This window comes from Trematomus bernacchii, unplaced genomic scaffold (genome assembly GCF_902827165.1).
Source record: "Trematomus bernacchii unplaced genomic scaffold, fTreBer1.1, whole genome shotgun sequence".
NCBI classification, from domain to species: domain Eukaryota; kingdom Metazoa; phylum Chordata; class Actinopteri; order Perciformes; family Nototheniidae; genus Trematomus; species Trematomus bernacchii.
Window position 1 is genome coordinate 10,054,652 of NW_022987547.1, and position 21,211 is coordinate 10,075,862.

General features: G+C 38.3%; 3 protein-coding genes across 6 annotated transcripts; all 3 read left to right on the plus strand.

The window, feature by feature from the left end:
* The first annotated feature begins 447 nt into the window (after window positions 1-447).
* On the plus strand, window positions 448-5,441 carry si:ch1073-398f15.1 (cardiomyopathy-associated protein 5). Its single transcript, XM_034122810.1, has 2 exons — window positions 448-702; window positions 2,702-5,441. The coding sequence occupies exons 1-2, from the start codon at window positions 578-580 to the stop codon at window positions 4,929-4,931; spliced, it is 2,355 nt and encodes a 784-aa protein (XP_033978701.1). The 5' UTR covers window positions 448-577; the 3' UTR covers window positions 4,932-5,441.
* A 918-nt stretch (window positions 5,442-6,359) lies between these two features.
* On the plus strand, window positions 6,360-9,437 carry dtwd2 (DTW domain containing 2). The gene is made up of 6 exons (XM_034122693.1): window positions 6,360-6,571; window positions 6,812-6,902; window positions 7,529-7,623; window positions 7,732-7,930; window positions 8,323-8,451; window positions 8,897-9,437. Exons 1-6 carry the CDS (start codon window positions 6,408-6,410, stop codon window positions 9,074-9,076), a joined length of 858 nt encoding a protein of 285 aa, XP_033978584.1. The 5' UTR covers window positions 6,360-6,407; the 3' UTR covers window positions 9,077-9,437.
* Window positions 9,438-10,857: 1,420 nt separating this feature from the next.
* On the plus strand, window positions 10,858-20,669 carry LOC117476549 (nucleolysin TIA-1-like). 4 transcript variants are annotated; one of them, XM_034123176.1, is made up of 12 exons: window positions 10,858-11,049; window positions 12,338-12,434; window positions 13,272-13,370; window positions 15,023-15,077; window positions 15,371-15,458; window positions 15,924-15,999; window positions 16,156-16,261; window positions 16,545-16,643; window positions 17,041-17,125; window positions 17,237-17,375; window positions 17,533-17,700; window positions 18,727-20,669. In XM_034123176.1, the coding sequence occupies exons 1-11, from the start codon at window positions 11,024-11,026 to the stop codon at window positions 17,689-17,691; spliced, it is 1,029 nt and encodes a 342-aa protein (XP_033979067.1). In that variant the 5' UTR covers window positions 10,858-11,023; the 3' UTR covers window positions 17,692-17,700; window positions 18,727-20,669. The 4 variants fall into 4 exon arrangements, with proteins under 4 accessions (XP_033979067.1, XP_033979065.1, XP_033979068.1 ...); XM_034123174.1 differs by having other exon boundaries at window positions 17,533-17,687; XM_034123177.1 differs by having other exon boundaries at window positions 17,536-17,700.
* Window positions 20,670-21,211: the final 542 nt, after the last annotated feature.

The window sequence follows — 21,211 nt, forward strand, 5'->3', positions numbered from 1 at the left end:
ACATTATGCAGATTTGATCTTAAACATTAAAGTATTAGATTAGGCCATTCATATGTGTTTTTATTGGGTACAAATTTGATAAATATGTTATTTACCCATTTAGTTTTTCTCACAACATGGCTAAAGCCTAATATGTTTTTTTTTTTTTTATCCCTTATTGGTTTTGCACAACAACAACAAAAAACAAATTAGAACTTGTGGGGCTATAACAGACAGGCTCCTGACATTGGATACAGGCTACATTATATTTAGACGTGGTAAGAACCATAAAGCACAGGCATTTTACATGATGCTGCATTTTCCACAGTTCAAATTCGTCACAGGCCACAACTAACTAACCCAGATTCACCTATTTATTGTTTATGCCAAATGCAAGGGTTCATCCTGTGTAAACAGAAATTAACTTCCATGCATGTTACAAATGCTTGAGATGAAACACTGGAAGACCAGTCTTCTATTTCAAGATTACGCTGAGCATGAAGTCTCAACTGGAACACGCTTGGCTTAGAATGAGATCAACAGAGCAGCACTGAGTTGTGTTGAGAGGTGAAAGCAGATTAATCAAGATATTACAACAATGGATGCTCTGACAGAAGAAGTGGCACCGTCGGATGTGGACCCTGAGATGACAGCGCTGACACCCGAAGATTTTACCGGACAAAACCTCGAGGCCAGTGATGAAGTGGAGAACCTTAGAAACAGGTACAGATCAGTTATTCTAAATATTGTTTTTTGGAAACATTACTTCAGCTCAAAGTCAAAGTTTTCTGTGTAATATGGTTAATTTTATTTCATTTTCAACAAGTCTCCAGAGGTTCATTCTACACAAGTCAATTGGATCTGTTTTTCGTATGATATGAGATTTCTTTAGTGTGACTAACCTGTACGTGTGTCGCTCATAAGTGCTTAGTATACATTCAGTCTATTAGGAACAGCTAGCTTAAATTAATGTAACCTAATAGGCTACAATGAATTCTCCCTTCATGGATTCATTACCAAGTTACATTTTGAACTTGTTATAACATGGTGTTGATTTAACTTTACAATCGTGTTACACAAAGAGGGCTTTCTGTCCTTTGGCCTAGGGGTGGACAAAACACAGACACCATAATCAATACAGTTCAACAACACTTCAAACCAAAGCCTCCACAATGATAATAAAGTAACACAGTACATGTCTCTGAGTAAAATTGACTCAAATTGAAGAAAATGTAACTCTAAAAATATTACATTTGGTCCCAACCTATATAGAGTAAAATGTACTCTTTGTTCAGAGTTGTATTTTTAGAGTTCATTTTACTCTATTATGTGCTTAGATTTGACTCTGCTTAATGGTTATTTACTCTATGTAGTGTATATTAAAAACAACTCTACTGCCATTTTACTCATAATAGAAGGTCATTTTACTCAGAATAGAATAAATGAACCATAATGATCTTTACAATAAAAAAGGTCAATAAACCAAAGTGCTTAAGGAACATGAGTGGGCGTGTGTGAAGCTGACCATTGAGCGGCCCGACCAAGCAAGGAGGCAGAGGCAGAGAGTTCAAATACAACCCGGTGTGGGCATTTATTCCTCTTTGTGGTACAGGATACACAGCCTCAATATGACTGTCTCACGTGAACACACACACACACACACACACACACACACACACACACACACACACACACACACACACACACACACACACACACACACACACACACACACACACACCACACACACACACACACACACACACACACACACACACACACACACACACACACACACACACACACACACACACACACACACACACACACACACACACACACACACACACACACACACACACACACACACACACACACACACACACAGGAAAACAGAACCTAAATACACACAGGACTAATCAAACCAACAAGACACAGGTGAGGAGGGAGGAGAAACACAGGGCACCAGGTGAACGCAATCACCAGCAACAGACAAGAGGGGGGGGGGGGGGGGGGGGGAACACTTTTCAAACTAAAACAGGAAACAGAGACAGACAAACTAAAACATAGACAGATCGTGACAAATATATGCATCAATTACATATACATGCTTCCTGTGCAATGTTTTAGCGTGGAACAAATGAATATACTTCGCCAATAATGAAGCTATATAATCCGTAACGGAGACTGAGATCTATGGCCCCAGAGATCAATGGCCCCAGAGATCTATGGCCCCAGAGATCACCTCCGTTACAGCGTGGTCATGGTTTAACTCCAATAGAATTGACTCTGCATTTTTGATCGCACTCTAGAAACTATGAGTAATAAATACACTCCAAAATGATTAAATATCACTATTTCAGAGCAAAATAGTAATTACTCTGGAAAAAATACTCACCAATATTTCCTGTGTAGCTAAATTATTCATTTTGTAGCTTTTTTCATATTTAAATTGTTCTAATCCAGTTAACAAAAAAGCTCAAACTATAAAATCTAGGCCATTTAAAGCTGTTATTTTAAAATAAGTTCATTTCACCCGGGTTTCATCTGATGCTACTTCCCGTTTTGGCTAACATTATTAGCTTTACCGGACTGACTTTTTCAAAACACAAGAAAAAAAACATGGTTTAAAGTTACTTTCTGACAGAAATGATAGAAACACCCGCTTTGATTGTGCATTATTATCTCTAATATCGACTATCTTATGTTTGTCTGCCTTTAGTTTACGAGAGGTTGTCAGCGATGACAACGTCCAACCTAAGATGCAATGCCTGATGATGGACCCCTCCTTCTCCATGGTAACTATGCAAGGCGAGGACAGCGGCATTGCATGGGAAACGACCCCGAGTCGCAGCAGCACGCCATGGACCTCTGAAGCTGGAACTGTGGATCTGAGCTCTCCGGTCGCAGTGCGGCCTGCAACACCTGGGTCTGTTCCTGCAGGGAAAATCATCTTTGTCATGGACGACGAGCTGTTCTCAAGACGGAAGAGAACTAAAGAGAGGAAGAGAAAATCCGAGAGACAACGAGTTGTAGAAAGTTCTGAGAACATCTCAGGAAGACCGGAGTTATTCGAAGTTTCACAGCCAAATGTAAAAACTGAAGACGGACAAGAAGAGGAAGCGAACGATCCAATGGTGGATAAAGAGCAAATGCTGTTTAGATTAGTGTCTGAGGGCTCTGAAATCCTAAACATTGTCGTTCCTCCGAAAATGGCCACTGTGGATGAAGAGGAGAGCAAAGTAATGGTGGACAACCTTTCTTATCTAGAGGACAGCCTTGTTCCTAAAGCTAGTGAAGAGATTCATTATGATGATCTGGTGTTTACAGGAATGGACGAGGCAAGTGATGACCAGGTCAATCCCTCGTCCTCCATTGGTCCAAATAAAATGGATCCACCTGGGGCTCCAGTGGCCCGACCTCCAGGCAGAGCAGCTGCCGGCAATGCGGACTACTTTGAGGCGTTCACCTTGGTTGAGGCTGAGGCTCCAGGAGGTCCTGCTGTGATCGCGCAGGAACAGCAAGAGGAAGAGGAAGAGGCTGTGACTGAGATCCAGGACACTGCGGAGACTGAAGACCACACCACCACCACAACAACAAATAAAGAAAATGACAAGTCAGACACAATCAGCCTGGAGGAAATCAGCAGCGAGCTTCTAGATGAAGTATTCTACGGCGGTACAGACAACTATATGAAGCCTCTAGAGAAAGAAGACGAACGCCCACCCTCTAGACTCCCATCAAAACCGAGCGGTTCAACTTTGTTTGGAAGCCAAGAGGACATCCTGACTCCAATCTTTCTACCAGAAGGACCTCTCAAAATTATTGACCAAATTTTACTGGAGGAGCCCAAAGCCATGGCTTTCCTTTACACTGACCTGTACGAGGAAGCAGTCGGCTGTCGGGAGAAAGAAGAGGATACAGAAAGCATGACATCTGAGAAGTCTTTTCACAGCAGGCATTCAGACAGAGAAGCCAGGGGATATTTAGAGAAATATGTCCTCATAGATGAGACACCTGCATTGGAAGTGGAGCCAGCTGAAGAAGTAATTAGCCCAGAGGAAGGTTCTCGGGTATTGGCCCAAGATCTGTGTGATTTTGATGATTTGTTGCCTGAGCCAGAACAAGGTGGGGTGCCAAATTCAGAGGAAGAAATCACAGACTTCTTCAGAGCCAGTGACAACTCTTCTCCATGTGATGTAGATCCTTTCCCTCGGTCACCTAAAGAGGATGAAGCCCAATCAACTACAAAAACCAAACAGAAGACAACTAAGAAAGTCTCCATTAAGGTAGAAAAAGTCCCAGAAGATCCACTTAGCGTCTCAAGCTTTGAGTTTGTCTCAGATGATCCTTTCTGGGAAAGAACAGATGAACATCCTGCGGCTCTGGACGAGAAAGATGTCAGTACAGATCAGGAAATGTGGAAACAAGATTTGGAAAAGCAAAAGCCAGTTGCTCCTCCCAGGAGAAAGGCAACATCCTCTTTTAAGGCATGTCTCGACCTCACACCTCTGACTCCAGCTGACGATATCATGCAGGAAAAAGAGGAGGCTGGTGGAAAGGAACAGAGGGTGGAGGAGAAAGAGACGGCATCACCTGCAGAGACTGCAGATGAGGGAGATGGGGATGGAGAGGAAATGATGCAACCTATCTCCAATGATGCTCTAATGGAAGATGCCTTGGTTGCTGAGGAGTCCCCACAAACGGAAAGTGTAGAAGATAACAATGAAATAACATTCAGAGACACAACACCAGCTGCTGCCGAGGAAAAAGACACTACAACAGTAGAAGAAGAGGACACAACTGAAACTGAAGCAGCTACAAAACAAACTGAACCAGAGGAAGTAAATATTACGTCATCAGAATTGGTGAAAACAGAAGTTAATCCAGAAAAACTGAGTGATAGGTCAAATGAACCAGCTAAAGATAAAGGACAGTGTGTTATTCTTTAACTGAACTATAGTGTCTTTAACCAGTTTGTTTTTAAGTACCCTGACGAACTCATTCAATGTCTTAAAATCACAGCTGAGGTACTTTCTAAAAAACCTTTCTATAAAGACTGCAAAATAGTTTTTTTTTGTAATTGAACACATTTTCAGAGAAGGACATTTTCCTTCCTTTCTCCAGGTTAGCCCAGGCCCTGCAGTGTGGACTTGTGACAATAGAGCATGAATTATAGTGTTTTGTTTTAAAGAGGTGAGGGTCATGGGTGTGAATAAAAAAGGTGAGAGTGCATGTGTCGTTGTGACGTTAGTGGGGGATCTTCAGCTAAAGATAGGCCTCTCTGGCTGTAAACCTGACACCTCGTCTCAGCCAGGAGTATACGTGACCTCTTGTAAACAGTCAAAAACCTGTGTATGTGCATTATACTTTCTACTTCTTAATGTTTTCCAAAACCAACATTAACGCTGAATTAAAAAAAAATTGCGTGTCACTGATTCCATGTTACACCACCATGTTTGTGACTGTGTATAGAGGGTTTCTTTTAGCCAGGACTGTACTAAGATTGGGCAGTGCAGTATTTGCCCCGACATAATCAAAAAAGCCGGTTTATGTCAAGAATTGCAGATATGGTTGCTCCTATGCCTGAGTCCACAGATTCCCATCTGGAGCTCTGCAGTGTTCCTGAGCACTCATTGTATTTCGACACCTTTTTAACACACAGAGCAGCAATAAGCAACATGAAATAAATCAAATTCAACATTTATAATAGAGAACTTGATAAAAAAAAAATTATTAAGTTACAGTCACAAGTAAGTAGCTACAACATAGGCCATGCAGCAGCACATATTTAAAATACACAACTAAAGAATATCATACCACATCGTTATAAAAGGCTAGTTAAGCATATGAAGAGGAAACTACCAGATAATTCTAAATAAACACATGGAATAATTCATAAATAAACACATGGAATAATTCATAAATAAGAAACAAAGATAAGTATAGGTGCGGTCAAGCATTATACTTTTAAATATTTTAACCGAATATAAATATGTTATGGTCCTAATTATGAGTTTGAATAAAAATCGGAGACATCCAGTGTTATGAATGAGTATTTCCCATCAGTTTTTACTTCAGTCACCTTTTTTCCTCCACATCGACAGGTGGCAGCTTTGAGTTCATGGTTTACCATTAGGACATAGAAATACAGTAGATAGAGTAGATATGCTAATTCACATAGCTAATAAACACATATTTTATTTGGCCAAATTCTCCAAATACATAAGCATACAGTAATCATTATAAAAATAAAGAGACTAATGAAATAAGTTTTCGTTTTATTTATATATTTTTCGTATAACCAGTTAGCTAACATATCAGTTTAGTATACCGGTTTGTAGGCATTCTAGTTGGTGTATTTCTATGCTGTGTTTTACAACATGGGATAAGCATAGGTGATAAGTTAGCTTTTTGCTAACTCCACCATGGACAATGTTCCCAGTTTTTGTTCTCCTGTCTCTTCTGAAGAAAACGGAGCAGAAAACGGTGACAGCTCGTCGAATGAAGATGGATTAAACGACGCTTTTGGCGACCTGGCTGCCCTCCCGGTCGAGGTGGGCGAGAGAAGACCGACGTGTTTACGGTGCCGGTGAGCTGAATTAAAGTGAAGCTAATGCTAGCTAGCTAGCTAGCTAACCAGTTAGATTGGTTGGAAACCCTCCTCCTCCTCATCCCATTCTTATTCTCCTCAAGTTACTGGCATGCTTTAATGAGGGAGCAGATTAATGTCGTTAAAGAAAAGCTGAAGACCAGCTGAAACTGAGAGATGTGGGTTTATAGGCTGGGATGTAATGGTGCAATCACAGTCTTCAACTTTCCTCCCATGTAGTCGCCCTCAGAAGGTGTGTCTCTGCCCTTTTCTTCCAACACAACCCCTGGAGGTCTCCACATGTCTGTACATAGTGCAGCATCCTGCAGAGGTGAGTACTAACATGTAAAATGTGGCATACATGCCCAACACACAATGACTACTGTTTGAAAGGCTTATACATTATATACTATTAAAAACAATAGTCAGGTTAGGTGCACATACAGTACCAGACAAAAGCTTTGGCATACCTTATTTTTCAGTGTGTTCTTATTAGTGTAATTTTGTACATCATAAGGGAATACCCAAGACACCAAAAATAGGTATATACGTGGTCAGGAAAAAAAGTTCAAGGCAAACAATGTTTTGTATTTTTGATTATTCAATATAGTATTTGTATAGTATTTGTTTTTATTAAAGCATTGCCCACTGTGGTCATTATCTCAACCATCTTCATGAAGTATGCTCCTGGTATTGTATGTCCAAAGTAATAAGAAAGATGGAAGCAGCGATGCCAAATGCTAATAATTGGCCAGTTCCAAATAGTCCTGTATACAGTATTATTACATTGCATGTTTATTTTTTTTTGTCTGGCTGATGAATTTAAATGTGTTGTCCTTTCCAATTTTCAAAACCAAAAATCAACTGCTCCTTCCAATGAGATAGCTAAAGAAAACCAGGCATATTTGTACAAGAGGCTCATGGTTATGCCTTTTCTAACCTCCAGTTTACTTTCAGGAGAGCAGAGTTCTTCGCACAGTGCCACTACTTGCTGCTTGTTTGCCACAAGGAAAATGCAATGTCATAGTGGGAAGGAGATTCAATGAGGAAAAGTAAGAAGTCATTCTCCAATTTTAGCTCTCCGCCACACCATTGAAACACTTTTGTCTCTGAATTTACAGATATATTGAGTTTTTTTTCTTCAATTTTTCCCCTCTCAGGCACCCGGAGCTGGCTGCGGTGTGTCGGGACAGCAGGACGCTGATCCTGTACCCAGGTCCCAAATCCCAGAACCTGGACGAGTTGGTACAACACCAGGAAGTAGGCACAGGGAAACACAATGTGATCATTATAGACGGCACCTGGAGCCAGGCCAAAAACATGTTCCTAAAAAACAGCCTGTTTCACCTGCCTAAACAGGTGTGTATAACTGTGTTTTCACAATAAAATAGGTTTGATGTGATGTTCATTTTGTCAAAAAGAGATAACAAACGTTGCCTTTCAGTGTGTCATTTGACTAATGTTCATTTCTCTTCAGTGGCCTTAAAGTTGATTTTGTGCAACTATTTAAGTGCATATTTTAAATATAAAAGTTCTAATCCTTAACATTTTCGTCCAGGTTGATAGGGGGATATCAGTGAGGACTGGTGGTAACAAGTGTTTATGTCCCATAATTTAAGGGTAGAAAACACTTGGTATAATTGAAGATCAACTATTGTATCTGTTTTAATTCCAGGCAAAATAACTTTTATTATTTGAAAGAAATCAGTTAATTTCTCACCCTTCTGATCACCTCTGCTTTGGGTCACCAGGTGCAGCTCAATAGGACTCTTTCCAGTCAGTATGTGATCCGCACACAACCCTCCAACATCTGCCTGTCCACGCTGGAGTGTGCTGCTGTCTCGCTGTCCATACTGGAGCAGAATGACGACATCCAAGAGGTGACGTGATGAAATAATGATGATTAATATATATAGCTGTTTAGTAACACATCCAGCAGATATGGAGCAGCATTAGCATTTATTTGGGGTTGTGTTTCTGAAAACAGCTTCCTGTGTCTGGGAATGAGGGCATTCACTGAACAAAAACAGTAAAGTCGCAGGCTGTAAAAACAAAATAAATTAGTTGAAAGACCTTCAAATGATTCACAGAGCTGAGAGGAACTGCTGTAAATACATGTAGGTTCATTAATATGAGCAACCCTTTTCACGTACACGTTATAGTTTAATTCATTGTTAACTGTAGCTAAGTCAAAAACTGACCAGTGAGAAGTCACCCAAATCAAAATAGAGTACATAGATTTGGTTATTTTTGAGAGTTACAAACAGAGGTTGCAACGCCAACAAGAAACCATTTTTTTTACACCTTCTCCATTTGTGTGTCCAGGTTCTGCTGAGGCCCCTGAAGGCTCTGTGCTCCTTCCAGCTGCAGCACGGTGCTCAGGTTCACCATAGCAAGGAGCATTTACTAAAGAACGGCATGTACGACAAACCCATGCCCAAGAACAAACGCAAGATAAAGAGGATGGAGAAACTCGTCACTGACCACAATGTCTGCCCAAGATGAGGGAGAGACTGAGCAGAGAAGCTCGACTGATGCTGCTCAGGACTGTTTCATCAGAGCAGCATCAGGGCGCACATGTGGAAACCACTGGACCTTTTGAGACTTTTTTTGTGTTTATTGCTGGCAAACTTAATTTATATATTTGTCATTCAATTTTAAAAAATAACGACAGGTTAAAGTCGTAGTTTAAATGTCCTGGTTTGACAATAAATCAGGTTTTATTGTTTTAAAAAACAATTTACATTGTTCTTCCTATCTTTTTATAAACACTATGGTGGTTTTGTTGTGATTGATCTGGAAGGGCTGATGTTTTTTTTGCAAAATCTTTACCCAGACATGTTACAAAATAAAATTACATTTTAAACTTGTTATATTTATTGAAAATACCAGACACCTACAATACAGTAGAAAAAAGGGACAATAAAAAATATATTGAACTGTGTTTTTATGTAAGGTATGGAGGTTTGTTGATGAAGTGAGCACTTTGCAAACACTTAAAGGTATAGCGATAATATATTTTAATGCATCTCATAAATGTAATTGCAGACCTACAAGGCAAGGCAAGGCAAGTTTATTTATATAGCACCTTTCAACACAAGGTAATTCAAAGTGCTTTACAAAAATGGAAGACATTTTAAAAATGGCATTTAAAATCAGTCATTAAAAAGAAAAGATAAAAAAATAAACATTAAAAGAAAAAATACATGGATAAAAGTTAAAAGTTACAGTGCAGTTTAAGATGTGAATAGTTCAATTAAAAGGATTTGTAATTGGATATTGCACAGAAAGAGCAAAAGTAAATCTGAATGCATATAGTTTTCTATAATAAATTGATACCATTATCCTATACATGGTTATTAAATCTATCCAATTCGCACTTGTACACAGCAAAGCACACATAGTGGCATTCTTACCAAAACAGGTATTAGTAGCTGTTAAAATACACATTTTTGGTCTTGTTTGGTCTGACAGCTGGTGAAATTAATTTTGAGATGTCAAAGAAAGTCATCATACCATTTTTTTTTAATGTCTTCATTACAAGTCTTAAACTTGAAGAAGTACTATACTGACTGCCATGTAGAGTAAACAACGCTGAAAAAAATAAAATAAAGTATAAATATATATATATACATACATTAAAAACATCACATTTATATATATGAACAGCCTTTTATTGGTGAAAGATTAAAAGGTCAGATCATTTACATTTCGTAAAACAAGGGAAAAAATGTGTCTATAAACATAGATGTGGCATTATATACTAGAATTAGAATTGGAGGATGAAACCCTCTTTAATGGTCACACACACATGCACACAGCACACACTCTGCATTTAACCCATCATTTTTACTTGGAGCCTAGTACAAGGAGCAGTGTACAGTACAGTATACAGTACAGTATATAGTAGAATACTTGGGCAGGTATGATTCTCGTAAACATGTTAAAATTATGATATCATCGAACAATGAAGTACCATCCTGAGGACAGAATCTCAGAGGGGAGTAAACCACATAATGCTTTGAGTGGGTAATTAAATAAAAACAATATAAAGAAGCAGTCTGTTTTTTAGCCTGTTTAATGGTACAATATTAATGTACTGCTCATATTGTTTATAAAAAACGTAGAAAATAGACTTTATTATAAATTGTACTATATGCATACATAAGAAACGTGTGTAACATGTATTTTGTATTCACTTGACAGTATTTTGTAACATGTCTTGATGTTGTGTTTGGTTGGGAAGCTGCGCATGCGCGTGAGGTTCGGCCCCGGTCGTTCCGCCATCTTTGTCGGCTGCCCATTGTTCACTCCGGAGCTAACACATCGGCGGGTTATCACTTCATACTGCGCATTAAAATAACCTGACGGTGTCGCGGGCAACTGCCTGAGACAGTCGTGGATTTGCTCTCAGGGTTTGCGACTTGTTCTCGGCCAGCAAGTTAAAACAGAATGGACGATGACCAGCCCAAAACCCTGTAAGTGTGTGTGTGTATGTGTGTCTGCGTTACCGTTAGCTAGCCTCTTGTATCCGTCACGTAGCTAAATTAGCATCGATACAGCGTATTACAGTCTCAAAACGGAGAGATTTGCACCATATACTCAATAAGAAATATATTTTGAGTGTATATGGTGTATCCTTAATACGACTTAAAAACATCTTAATACATCGTAATTATCTCACATCTGGAATATTCGGCTCATTCATAAGTGAATCCAGAAATGGATCAAATTAACGCGTAGGAACCATACACTATGTGTACATGGGTACACACTGCTCACAAAGGAACATTCAATAATTATTCCTTTCGATACAATGTGATGTATGCCGAATGCAGTTTTGTATTGCACAGAGTAGCCATATGTATCAGAGACTGTTGTTAGTCGGACGATGAACAGGAGAACACTGAATTGCCTAATTTTTCTATGGAGTTTGGTGTGCCATCATCCATAGAGTTTCATGGGAGACATAAATTCACAGGCCTAGTAGACTACTTGAATGGATAGCTCTGTTACCACAGTACCCTTCCTCAAAATAATCTAATACTGATGTTAATGTGTTTATTTGGTTAACGGATTATTTTAGTTACCTGGTTTGGATTAAATTACATCTATTAAAAGCCAGCAGTGTTGTGAGTGACACAAGGTCAGCCGCAGACATTAAAATATCTTAGATGTCCCTACTTGCACTTTATGTATAGCTTATTTAATGCAGACTAAAGAATATTTTGCAATTTAACGTCCTTGAAATTGTATTATCTTGAGACATGTAATTGAATCCAGAGGGAGGAGTGATTACTTCTGGGTATTTGTTTATTTTTTGTGTGTAAATGTGTAGTTTTGGCATTCACACATCCATACATTTCTTATGATAAGATTCTATGGGATATTGGATTTAAAAAATGACTTTGTATGTTACAACCCAAAGCACAACAACACGATACAATACAACAAACTGACCACCAGCCCTTTATTCTACTGAGGCAAACTCGGGTAATAGATACTAACTCAACGCAGTTTGAGAATAATTAGGTTGGCCACCGGGGAGGCAAACACCCTTTTACCTACAAAACCAAAACAATTAACAAACCCACTCCCAGATCTGCTGAACAACTTGATATTTATGTCCCAGGCCAGATTTTCATTTAGTCACCACTCACCACAGTAATAATTGAAGGAAAAGCTTGACCCTGCTGTCAGATGTCAAATCTTCAGTTACATCACAAAACGACTAACAGTATTGTCTGTGTCTTCTGTCCATTGTAGGTATGTGGGGAATCTGTCCCGGGACGTGACAGAGGCCCTCATCCTGGAGCTGTTTGGCCAGATTGGACCCTGCAAGAGCTGTAAAATGATAGTAGATGTGAGTTAATTTTTCATCTTATTCACTCTTTTTTTTGTGTGTGCTTGTTCTTCCTTGCTTGCTTGAGAAGATAACACATTTGGTAGTACGATCCGAGGACAACTGTCGGACAATGTATGAGAGTTCATACATCAACACTTTTCTCCCCGACCTTATGATCTGATTGAGTCGCTTCCTTATCTCCTCTGACGTTCTTCCCGAAAAATCCACATTTATTCCAGCATCTGGGATTATCTGGATAAACAAAATATAATTCTGTCATCTTGTATAATGGCCAAAGAAACTTTAAAGTCCCAATTTTTTGTATGTTACATTATACATATCTATGATGTAAATCATGTGTAGGCCCGCTTTTCCACCCATCAAATTGGTATCAGTTCAATTAGGAAAAGGCGTTGGTATCACACATTTGCATCCCTATTCATGATGGAGCCCACAATGTTTTCATTAGTTTGAAGGACTATCTTTCTGGTATTGTAGACGGATACTTTTTGATTTTGATACATGCAATTAAGTACTGCCTGGAAAACTATAAAACCTATAATTTTGCAGCCTAGTTAGCTTATTGCCAACATTTTAAAGTAGATGCAATGTCTCTTTTGTCTGATAAGTTCTGATTTGGTCCTGCTCTTCAATAACTAGCTACACAATGTAAGTTATTGTGCATGTTTGTTGACATTGTCTTACATTCTCTATGGTGTAACCCCGGGACTCTGCTGTCAATCAAACACTGTCACACCCCTCCAGCAATCAACAAAAGTGGTTGTTTTCCTCCTTTTTAACAATAAAAAACATTGACAATGCCTCTGAATAATATCTGTTTCCTGCCCCCTCCAGACAGCAGGTCATGATCCGTACTGCTTTGTGGAGTTCTATGAGCATAGACATGCCACGGCCACAATCGCAGCCATGAACGGTCGGAAAATTCTGGGTAAGGTAAGCTATCATATCTCCTGGGTGAGTCCACTACGGTGAGGCTGGGTGGGCAGGGGTGAAATGAAGCAGCTGGAAAAAACTTGTATCTTTTTTAGACCTTATCTCACATCCCTGTTCCTGCTCCACTTCACTTAATTTGGTTTAGTCCCCTGTGCACATTACTCTACTGTACACAGTCTGAAATGACCACACCGATCTCTGTCATGTTATTGCAGTATCTCAGTCCTTAAAACATATTTTCTAATTTCTCTAGAATGTCAGCCTTTGTTTTTACTTCAAATTGAGACAAGTCTGTAGATCCTCCACAAAGTGATTGGATTCAATACACAAAAGCTGTAATGGATTTAAAATAATCAGTCATTAGATTACCTTTTTAAAAGGCTATACGATTCAGAAAAATATATTTTGAATTGTATTTACCTTTTTAAAATGGACAAGTAAATTATGAATTTTGCAGATATTGTCACCATTAGTAATTTAATTAAGACTAATTGAAATGCTTTGAACAGGCACAAAAACTGAATATTTAAAAAAACATCTATTTGAGCTATATTGCTCTCATTGCACATTGTCTGATCAATATTAGAGTATTGAAAAAGCCAAAATTGACATTTTGAAATGTCTTGTTTGTCTAATGAATAGCTTAAATCTCAATAATGATTAGTTTTAGATTGTAGAAAACTAAAACCAACACATATCCACACCAGAGAAGCTGAAATTAGTTGGTTGTTTCCTGGCATTTTAACTTGCAAAATTAGCTAAAATAATGTTTATTTTATGACCTGAATGGATGCTGCATAATATAACTCAGAGTTTTGACATTTTACACAGAGAAATAAGATTGTAAAAGCATTTTCTAAAGCTTAAATTGTCTTTCAACATGTGTGTTTAGGCTGAGTTGTCACCGCACTGTTACAACAAATACTAAACACTACATGCAAATAAACTGATAACTTACATGTGTGTGTGTTTGCATAGATGTTAACATGGAGCTGTTTGGGCTTTTATTATCTGTTTCAATTAAGATTTTCCTTGAGTGAGCTTGCCATCTGTCTGACTGAGTTAACATGGCCCTGCTGTGTAATCATGCTACATGTGACTTTAATGGATGCTCTTCTGTCCCCTTACTTCTTTACTGCTATGTGTTCTTCTGCAAAGTTATTTCCACGTAGAATCCACGTAAGAGCAACTTCAAGAGAAATACATTCAGTTGAAAATATTTTATCCTCAACAGGTATTGAAGGACCATTTGAGGAGTATAACAAGTTCGTAAAAATCACTTGTTTGTAAGTCCCTTGTTATTTGGACCTTACTTCCTACAGTTTTTCTCCAAATTTTTACTAGACTGAAATGTTCCTGATTATGAAGGTGAAACCTTGATATCCCTTTTATATTCTCCACTGTATTTGTTCTGCTATTTTAATTAATGCAAAGGTTTGTAAACTTAGATAAATCAAGTTGTAGTGTTGGTTTAAAACGCCACTAATGGCATACAGAGACCACCTTATTTTAAAAAGTTCTCAATCACAGAATATTAAAGTAAAACTGGTGTGTGACAAAACCTCATCAAAGAAAAAGCACCTTCCTCTCTTCTGCAAGGAAACTTCCCTTCTCACCTTGTTTCCTCTTCCCTCGCTCTGTCTCTCTTTCAGGAGGTCAAGGTCAACTGGGCCACGACGCCAACCAGCCAAAAGAAAGACACAAGCAGTGAGTCCTTATTACTGTGGTTTCTTCTTCAAGGTTTAAGGGGTTATAACGTGGAACATATTTATACTGTTCTTATACACTTTTTATAATAAAAAACGTGTCTTTCAGAGCTACAGAAATGCACAAATAATATGTTTGTTTTTTATTTCTGTTTAATGCCTAGCATCTTGTATATTCCTTATGTAATGCACTACAAAACAATACTCTTTTACTCATCATACTATGTGTGTTTTTACTGTGTTAAATAATTGTTTGTATGAATACAAATTTGAATGCGTGTTGTTTTTTTTTAGGTCACTTCCATGTCTTTGTTGGAGATCTAAGTCCTGAAATCACAACAGATGACATTAAAGCAGCTTTTGCTCCATTTGGGAAAATATCGTAAGTATATTCTCATGATCATTATTTGTGTGTGTGATTCTTAATTTCTTTTATATATTATTCTATATCGCTTATTCAGATCAGCCGGGCTACACCATTGGCATTTTTAGTAAATGTGTATGAATGTGTTATGTTGCAGGGTTTTAATCATTCCACTTTTGCTATATTTTTTAATGTATTTTAATTTTTTGCAAGGACAAAGAATATATCAGGCTATGAATACACACATATACTTGTTAGCAGAAATATTCAGTGTTGTTGTTTTGTATTTCATTGGAATTGTTGCCAAAAATAATAATTTACAATAACATGCTGTATAGTGTATCATAAGAAATGCTACTGTGCAGTTTAGGTATAGACCCTAAACCCTTCCATATAGACAACTAAAATAATGGTAAATAATATCATGATAGTCATATCATACACTGAATTTCTCGACTAACTGTGTTTTTATATTTGTCACAGGGATTGTCGAGTGGTGAAAGACATGGCCACAGGTAAATCTAAAGGCTATGGCTTTGTCTCCTTCTTCAACAAATGGGTAAGTGTGCCAGTAATGCCCATGTGTTAGAGGACTGAGAAACATTAGCAGGCTCTGATTGTTGACTCAGTTGAAGCTCAGGGTTTACATACAGTGAGACGTTATGTGTTCGGTGTCTTTGACTCACTTTGGTGTGTATTCTTTCTGTATAACCAGGATGCAGAGAATGCCATCCAGCAGATGGGAGGACAGTGGCTGGGAGGACGGCAGATCAGGACCAACTGGGCCACAAGGAAGCCTGCTCCTAAAACTACAAATGAGAGTAAGTACACTAGAATTAAATAAAAGGCAATCGATGGACTGCATTTGAACTCTCCTTGCAGTCCAAAGGTTTTCCAGATTTACTCCTGACAACATAAAAGGACCCACTTTCCATTTGATATTTGTTTTCTTCCAATGAACACTTGTCTGTGTCTGAATAATAAAATCCATATATCAGATGGTTAATTCAGCACATACAGTAGATGCATACAGTTGTATTGTACAATACATATTTTGAGAAAGACATCAAATGAATAAAAAACTGCTCTAATCTTTTCTTTTAGCCACCAATGCCAAGCAGCTCTCTTTTGACGAGGTGGTCAACCAGTCCAGCCCCAGCAACTGCACCGTCTACTGCGGGGGGGTCACAACAGGACTCACAGGTGAGTTATATTTCTCAGGTCCCACCTAAAATATTTGGTGTTAATTGACAGCATGCACAAACAATTTAGAAAAATGTAGTTGTATGTACAGATATTCAACAGAAACAATATTATTCTTTACTGTGCATGTAGACCTTTTACAAAGACTCAACCATTTATTATTTTTCGCTAGTGTTTTTTTTTGCTTTTGATTTTGTTGCTAGTCGCTTTAAAGAAATATAATTGCTAAAAGGCTCTGAAAAGCTGCTAAATCTACCATTAAGATTTAAACCGTGCATAACTGGTTATATTTGAAAATGATCAGCCTGGCACCATTAATGACTAATTGATTGTAGCACCCTTATGTAGAGGCACATGTGAAAATCTCATCTTTTAAATATTTGTCTCTTTTTCACAGAGCAAACCATGAGACAGACCTTCTCACCTTTTGGCCAAATAATGGAAATCCGTGTTTTCCCAGACAAAGGCTACTCATTTGTGAGGTAAGCTGACTTGCAGATGAACCTGTCACTCAAAAAACCTCGCATTAAGTCATCATGCTCGTATGTTTTTATCAGATATCCTTATATATTTAATCTCCTTTCTGTGCGCAGGTTCAACTCCCATGAAGCAGCAGCTCATGCCATTGTCTCCGTCAACGGCACATCCATAGAGGGCTATGTTGTTAAGTGTTATTGGGGCAAAGAAACAACAGACATTGTGAGCCCCATTCAGCAGGTACAGATGCCCCAGGTAAGCACCAGGAGATTCCCCCACGCATCATTTATTTATTTTTCTGCAGTCACCATCCTGCACTGCTTACATTAAAGGAACCCTGCTTCACTGCTGGTTCACTTCACTGTGGTGCAACGTGATACTCTGCCTCCTGAAATATGAATTTGTATGTCAGCAGAACACGGTGAGCTTCGCAGCGCAGCCCTACAGTCAGTGGGGTCAGTGGTACAGCAACACAGCTGCACAGCAGATTGGGCAGTATGTGCCCAACGGATGGCAGGTGCCCAGCTACGGAGTTTACGGGCAGACCTGGGATCAGCAGGGCTACAAGTGAGTACCAGAGGTGACCACAGCACAAATCATTTCTTGTGAATCTTGTTTTCATGCAGCCATCTTGTTCATTTCTTTCTCTAAACCAGTTTGTCTGCTATCACCACAGCAACACCAAATGGGTGTTATCTATTTATATCACACTTTGATTGTTTTTCCAATAGAAAGCGGGTTTACATGCTCTCCCTCACTTAGGGATACGAGCAACAGGGGAAGCTTAATTTCTGAATATGGGACTATTTTGTTCTGCCTACATAATAACAATATTTACATCTATTTACCACGGTGAGCAGAGGGTTTGCAGTGGAAATGGCTTCACTAGATATGTGTTGGTGATTGAAGAAACTTCTGCACCTTTTTTATCATCATCTTTCATGTTGTCTTCACTGTTGACAATCTCTTTCAGTATAACAGTATAAGTCCTGTTTTATTGCCCATAACATCACCTATTTGTTCATTCTTTTACATGTAAAAGTCCTGAAAATTCCTTTGACTTTTGTAAATGAAAGTTCAAAAGTTATAGCTTAATTTGCAAGAAGTCTAATTTAAGCAGCTTAAGCTGTAGCTCCTTGTATATATAATACACATACAATGCATATAATAAATTAAATGTATGTGTTGATTAATGTTTTGAATTCATCTGAATCTAGAAAAGCAGCGGTTGTTGGTTAAATCCCTCCACTGCAAATGTGTGTTAACGGGATCAAATCTAAATCGAACAAAATACATTTCTTTACTTTTCATCACATATTGGCCTCTCTGTTTGCCTGATACAAATCTGACTGCAAGCTAAATCTTTAACAGTCCATAGGGTGCTGGTGTTGCACTTGAATACAAACAAGTTTTGAAATGTAGGGAAATAGCCTCAATAAATTGACCAACACAACATAGCTGAATCACATCTATAATGTAAAAGCAGGACACAGTTTGCAGACTGTCCCTCGCGCCACACAACATTGAATGTCAGAAATGTTCACATTGATGCTACGACATCTTCCATTAGCTTTCATCTAACTGTATAACCTGTCTGCCTTTACAGTCATTTACATGCTGCCGGTGCCGGATGGACAGGCGTGGGCGCAGTGAGCAACGGGGCCATGGTGGAGCCCGGGCAGGGCGTCAACGGGGCGGTGCTGACCAACCAGGCCGGCATGAGCACCGCCGGCTACCACACCCACTGATCACTCAGCACAGCGGGCCTCTGAAGTCTCTGAAGCCACAAGATGATACTCTGCTGGGGGAGGGAGGGCATTAGATGCTCTCTCTCTGAAACCACACAAAGTAATTCTGTTAGAAAGGCTGGTACGCCATTTTATCAACCTTAACCAGCCCATAACTTAACACCCACTGCCCAAATCTGCAAGTGTAAAGAAAAACCATCCACTCCGGGACACTTTTAAAACACTTTTAAAACAGCTAATTGCTAATGCACCTTTGCATTCTTGGGCCCATTTTATTGTTTGGCGTATTTTTGTAATGCCTGCAGATATCTGGCCAAATGTAAATTATATAACCATGTCAAGATATTTCTAGCACAGCCACATTTTAGTTTAAAAGGAAGATAGTAAAACACCTAGTTCTGTTTGTTTTCAGCCCCTCAGAGCCAAAGAGAAGGGCAGAATTTTATACCAACGTGTAACAATCATACAGGGAGAAGAGGCTACCAACGTTGCCACAGAAAGCACTCAGTAGTCCATAGGAAGTCATGCGATGTGTTGAGTAATGGGTGCATTGTTTTTATTTTTTCTCAATTTGAAGCTCTCATTTCTCACGTCTGTCCACATGTTACTAAAGTGAAAAACTAGTCCAAGCAAGTTCTCAGGGTGTGTCAAGTCATTCTGTGAAATGTAGGAAATCACTGAGAAGATAAAGTACGCAGTTTGAGGGAAAGTGGGAAAACAAGTAAGAATTCAGCGCTTCTCGACTGTCATCTCCCGGGACGGACTGATGAGTCTGTGGATAAGAAATGTGTGTGCTTGAGTGTGTGCATGAACTGATGCTTTTACACACAAGAACAATGTCCATTAATCTCCCCCTGAAACAGAAAGGACTACGCCATTATAATTTTTTTTGCAACGGATGAAATAGTATCATTTGTTTTTATTTTTAGCAAATTTAAAATGCTGACATTGTATAAAGAGCCTTTTTTTGTGTTTAATTTCGGGACTGTCTTATAGAGAAATGTTGCAGTGACACCGTTGAAATCATGTGACACATGAGACCTTTTATGTTTGTTTATAAAACATTAAGTGGCTGTCGACTTTATTTTTTAAATTGGATTTTCAATATCTCAAATAAACCAATTGCAGGGATTACTGCCACTCTTATCTTACTAATAGGCAGACAAATATTGCACAAATACTTAAGGTTATCTTTTCACAAAATTTGAATTACTAGTTTTTTTGTTTTTAAAATGTTTTTGCATTCCACGTTGTTTTCTGTTTTTATGTAAATAACCAAACGGTCTGTTTAATTGTACTGAATCTGTATAAAGACGACATGTTAATCAAGGGAGCGAGCTTGCTTCCTGTTGGGCTAATGGACTTCATAAACGGCTGTTCTACAGTAGCATCCCTGTCCAGTGTACAGTAGAGACGGTGCAACATTTGATTCTTCCAGAGGCTCGGACGACAAGCAGCATTGCTATGTAATGCAAAAGCCTTTCCATTCACAAGTAATGCATCATTTAAGTTATTCTGTCTTAAACCTAAACAATTGTTTTTATAGATTAAGAATCAACCGTATAAGGATCAGATTTTTGCACTGTGGTCACCATCATTTTTAACATAGTTAAACAAATCCATTGTGTTGCCTTATTATTATCATCAGTGAGTTACTTTTTAATTTAACCAAAAATCATCCAAGAGTAGGCGGTGCCTAAGAATGTGTTCAACCTATGTTTTGGCAAGGACAGTTCTGTTGATGCTTCAGTAACATGGTTTGAGTTTTTGCTTTGTCCCATTAAAATGCTGATGCTTAAAACTGCTCTCTGTTACGCTGTTTGCATCTTGAAGGGTTAACAAAAAGTATAATTTTGGTGTGATAGATTTATCTACAATCTACATTTATATAAATAGTATTTTTCTGTTCTCTAAAAGTGGCATATTATGTATTTCAATATTGAGTATAGATACAACCAATTTCTTCATTATACAATAATAATCTATCAATTTGATAGCTTTTTTTCATTTTGAACCTTAGTGCAAAATGTTTGAATGAATCATATTTGGCAAAAGGAAACTGCAATTCTTTAAATATGATAATCTGAGTTTTTATGTTCTTTGTAAGATTGTTACCAGAAGATAATGGAATAATGTAGGCTTATTTAGGTATTTTTCTGTATGTAAAGCTAATATAAACAGTCTATACATTGGTGGTATATTAAGCATTTATTTTACTTTTTGCTCGGGTAGAATGTGAACTTATTTATAAAAATGTGTTTATTATTCTGAAATAGTATTAAGAGGACTGTTTTACATCAGCTACTGTTTTACATCAGCTCTAAACATTGCAAGTCCAATGTT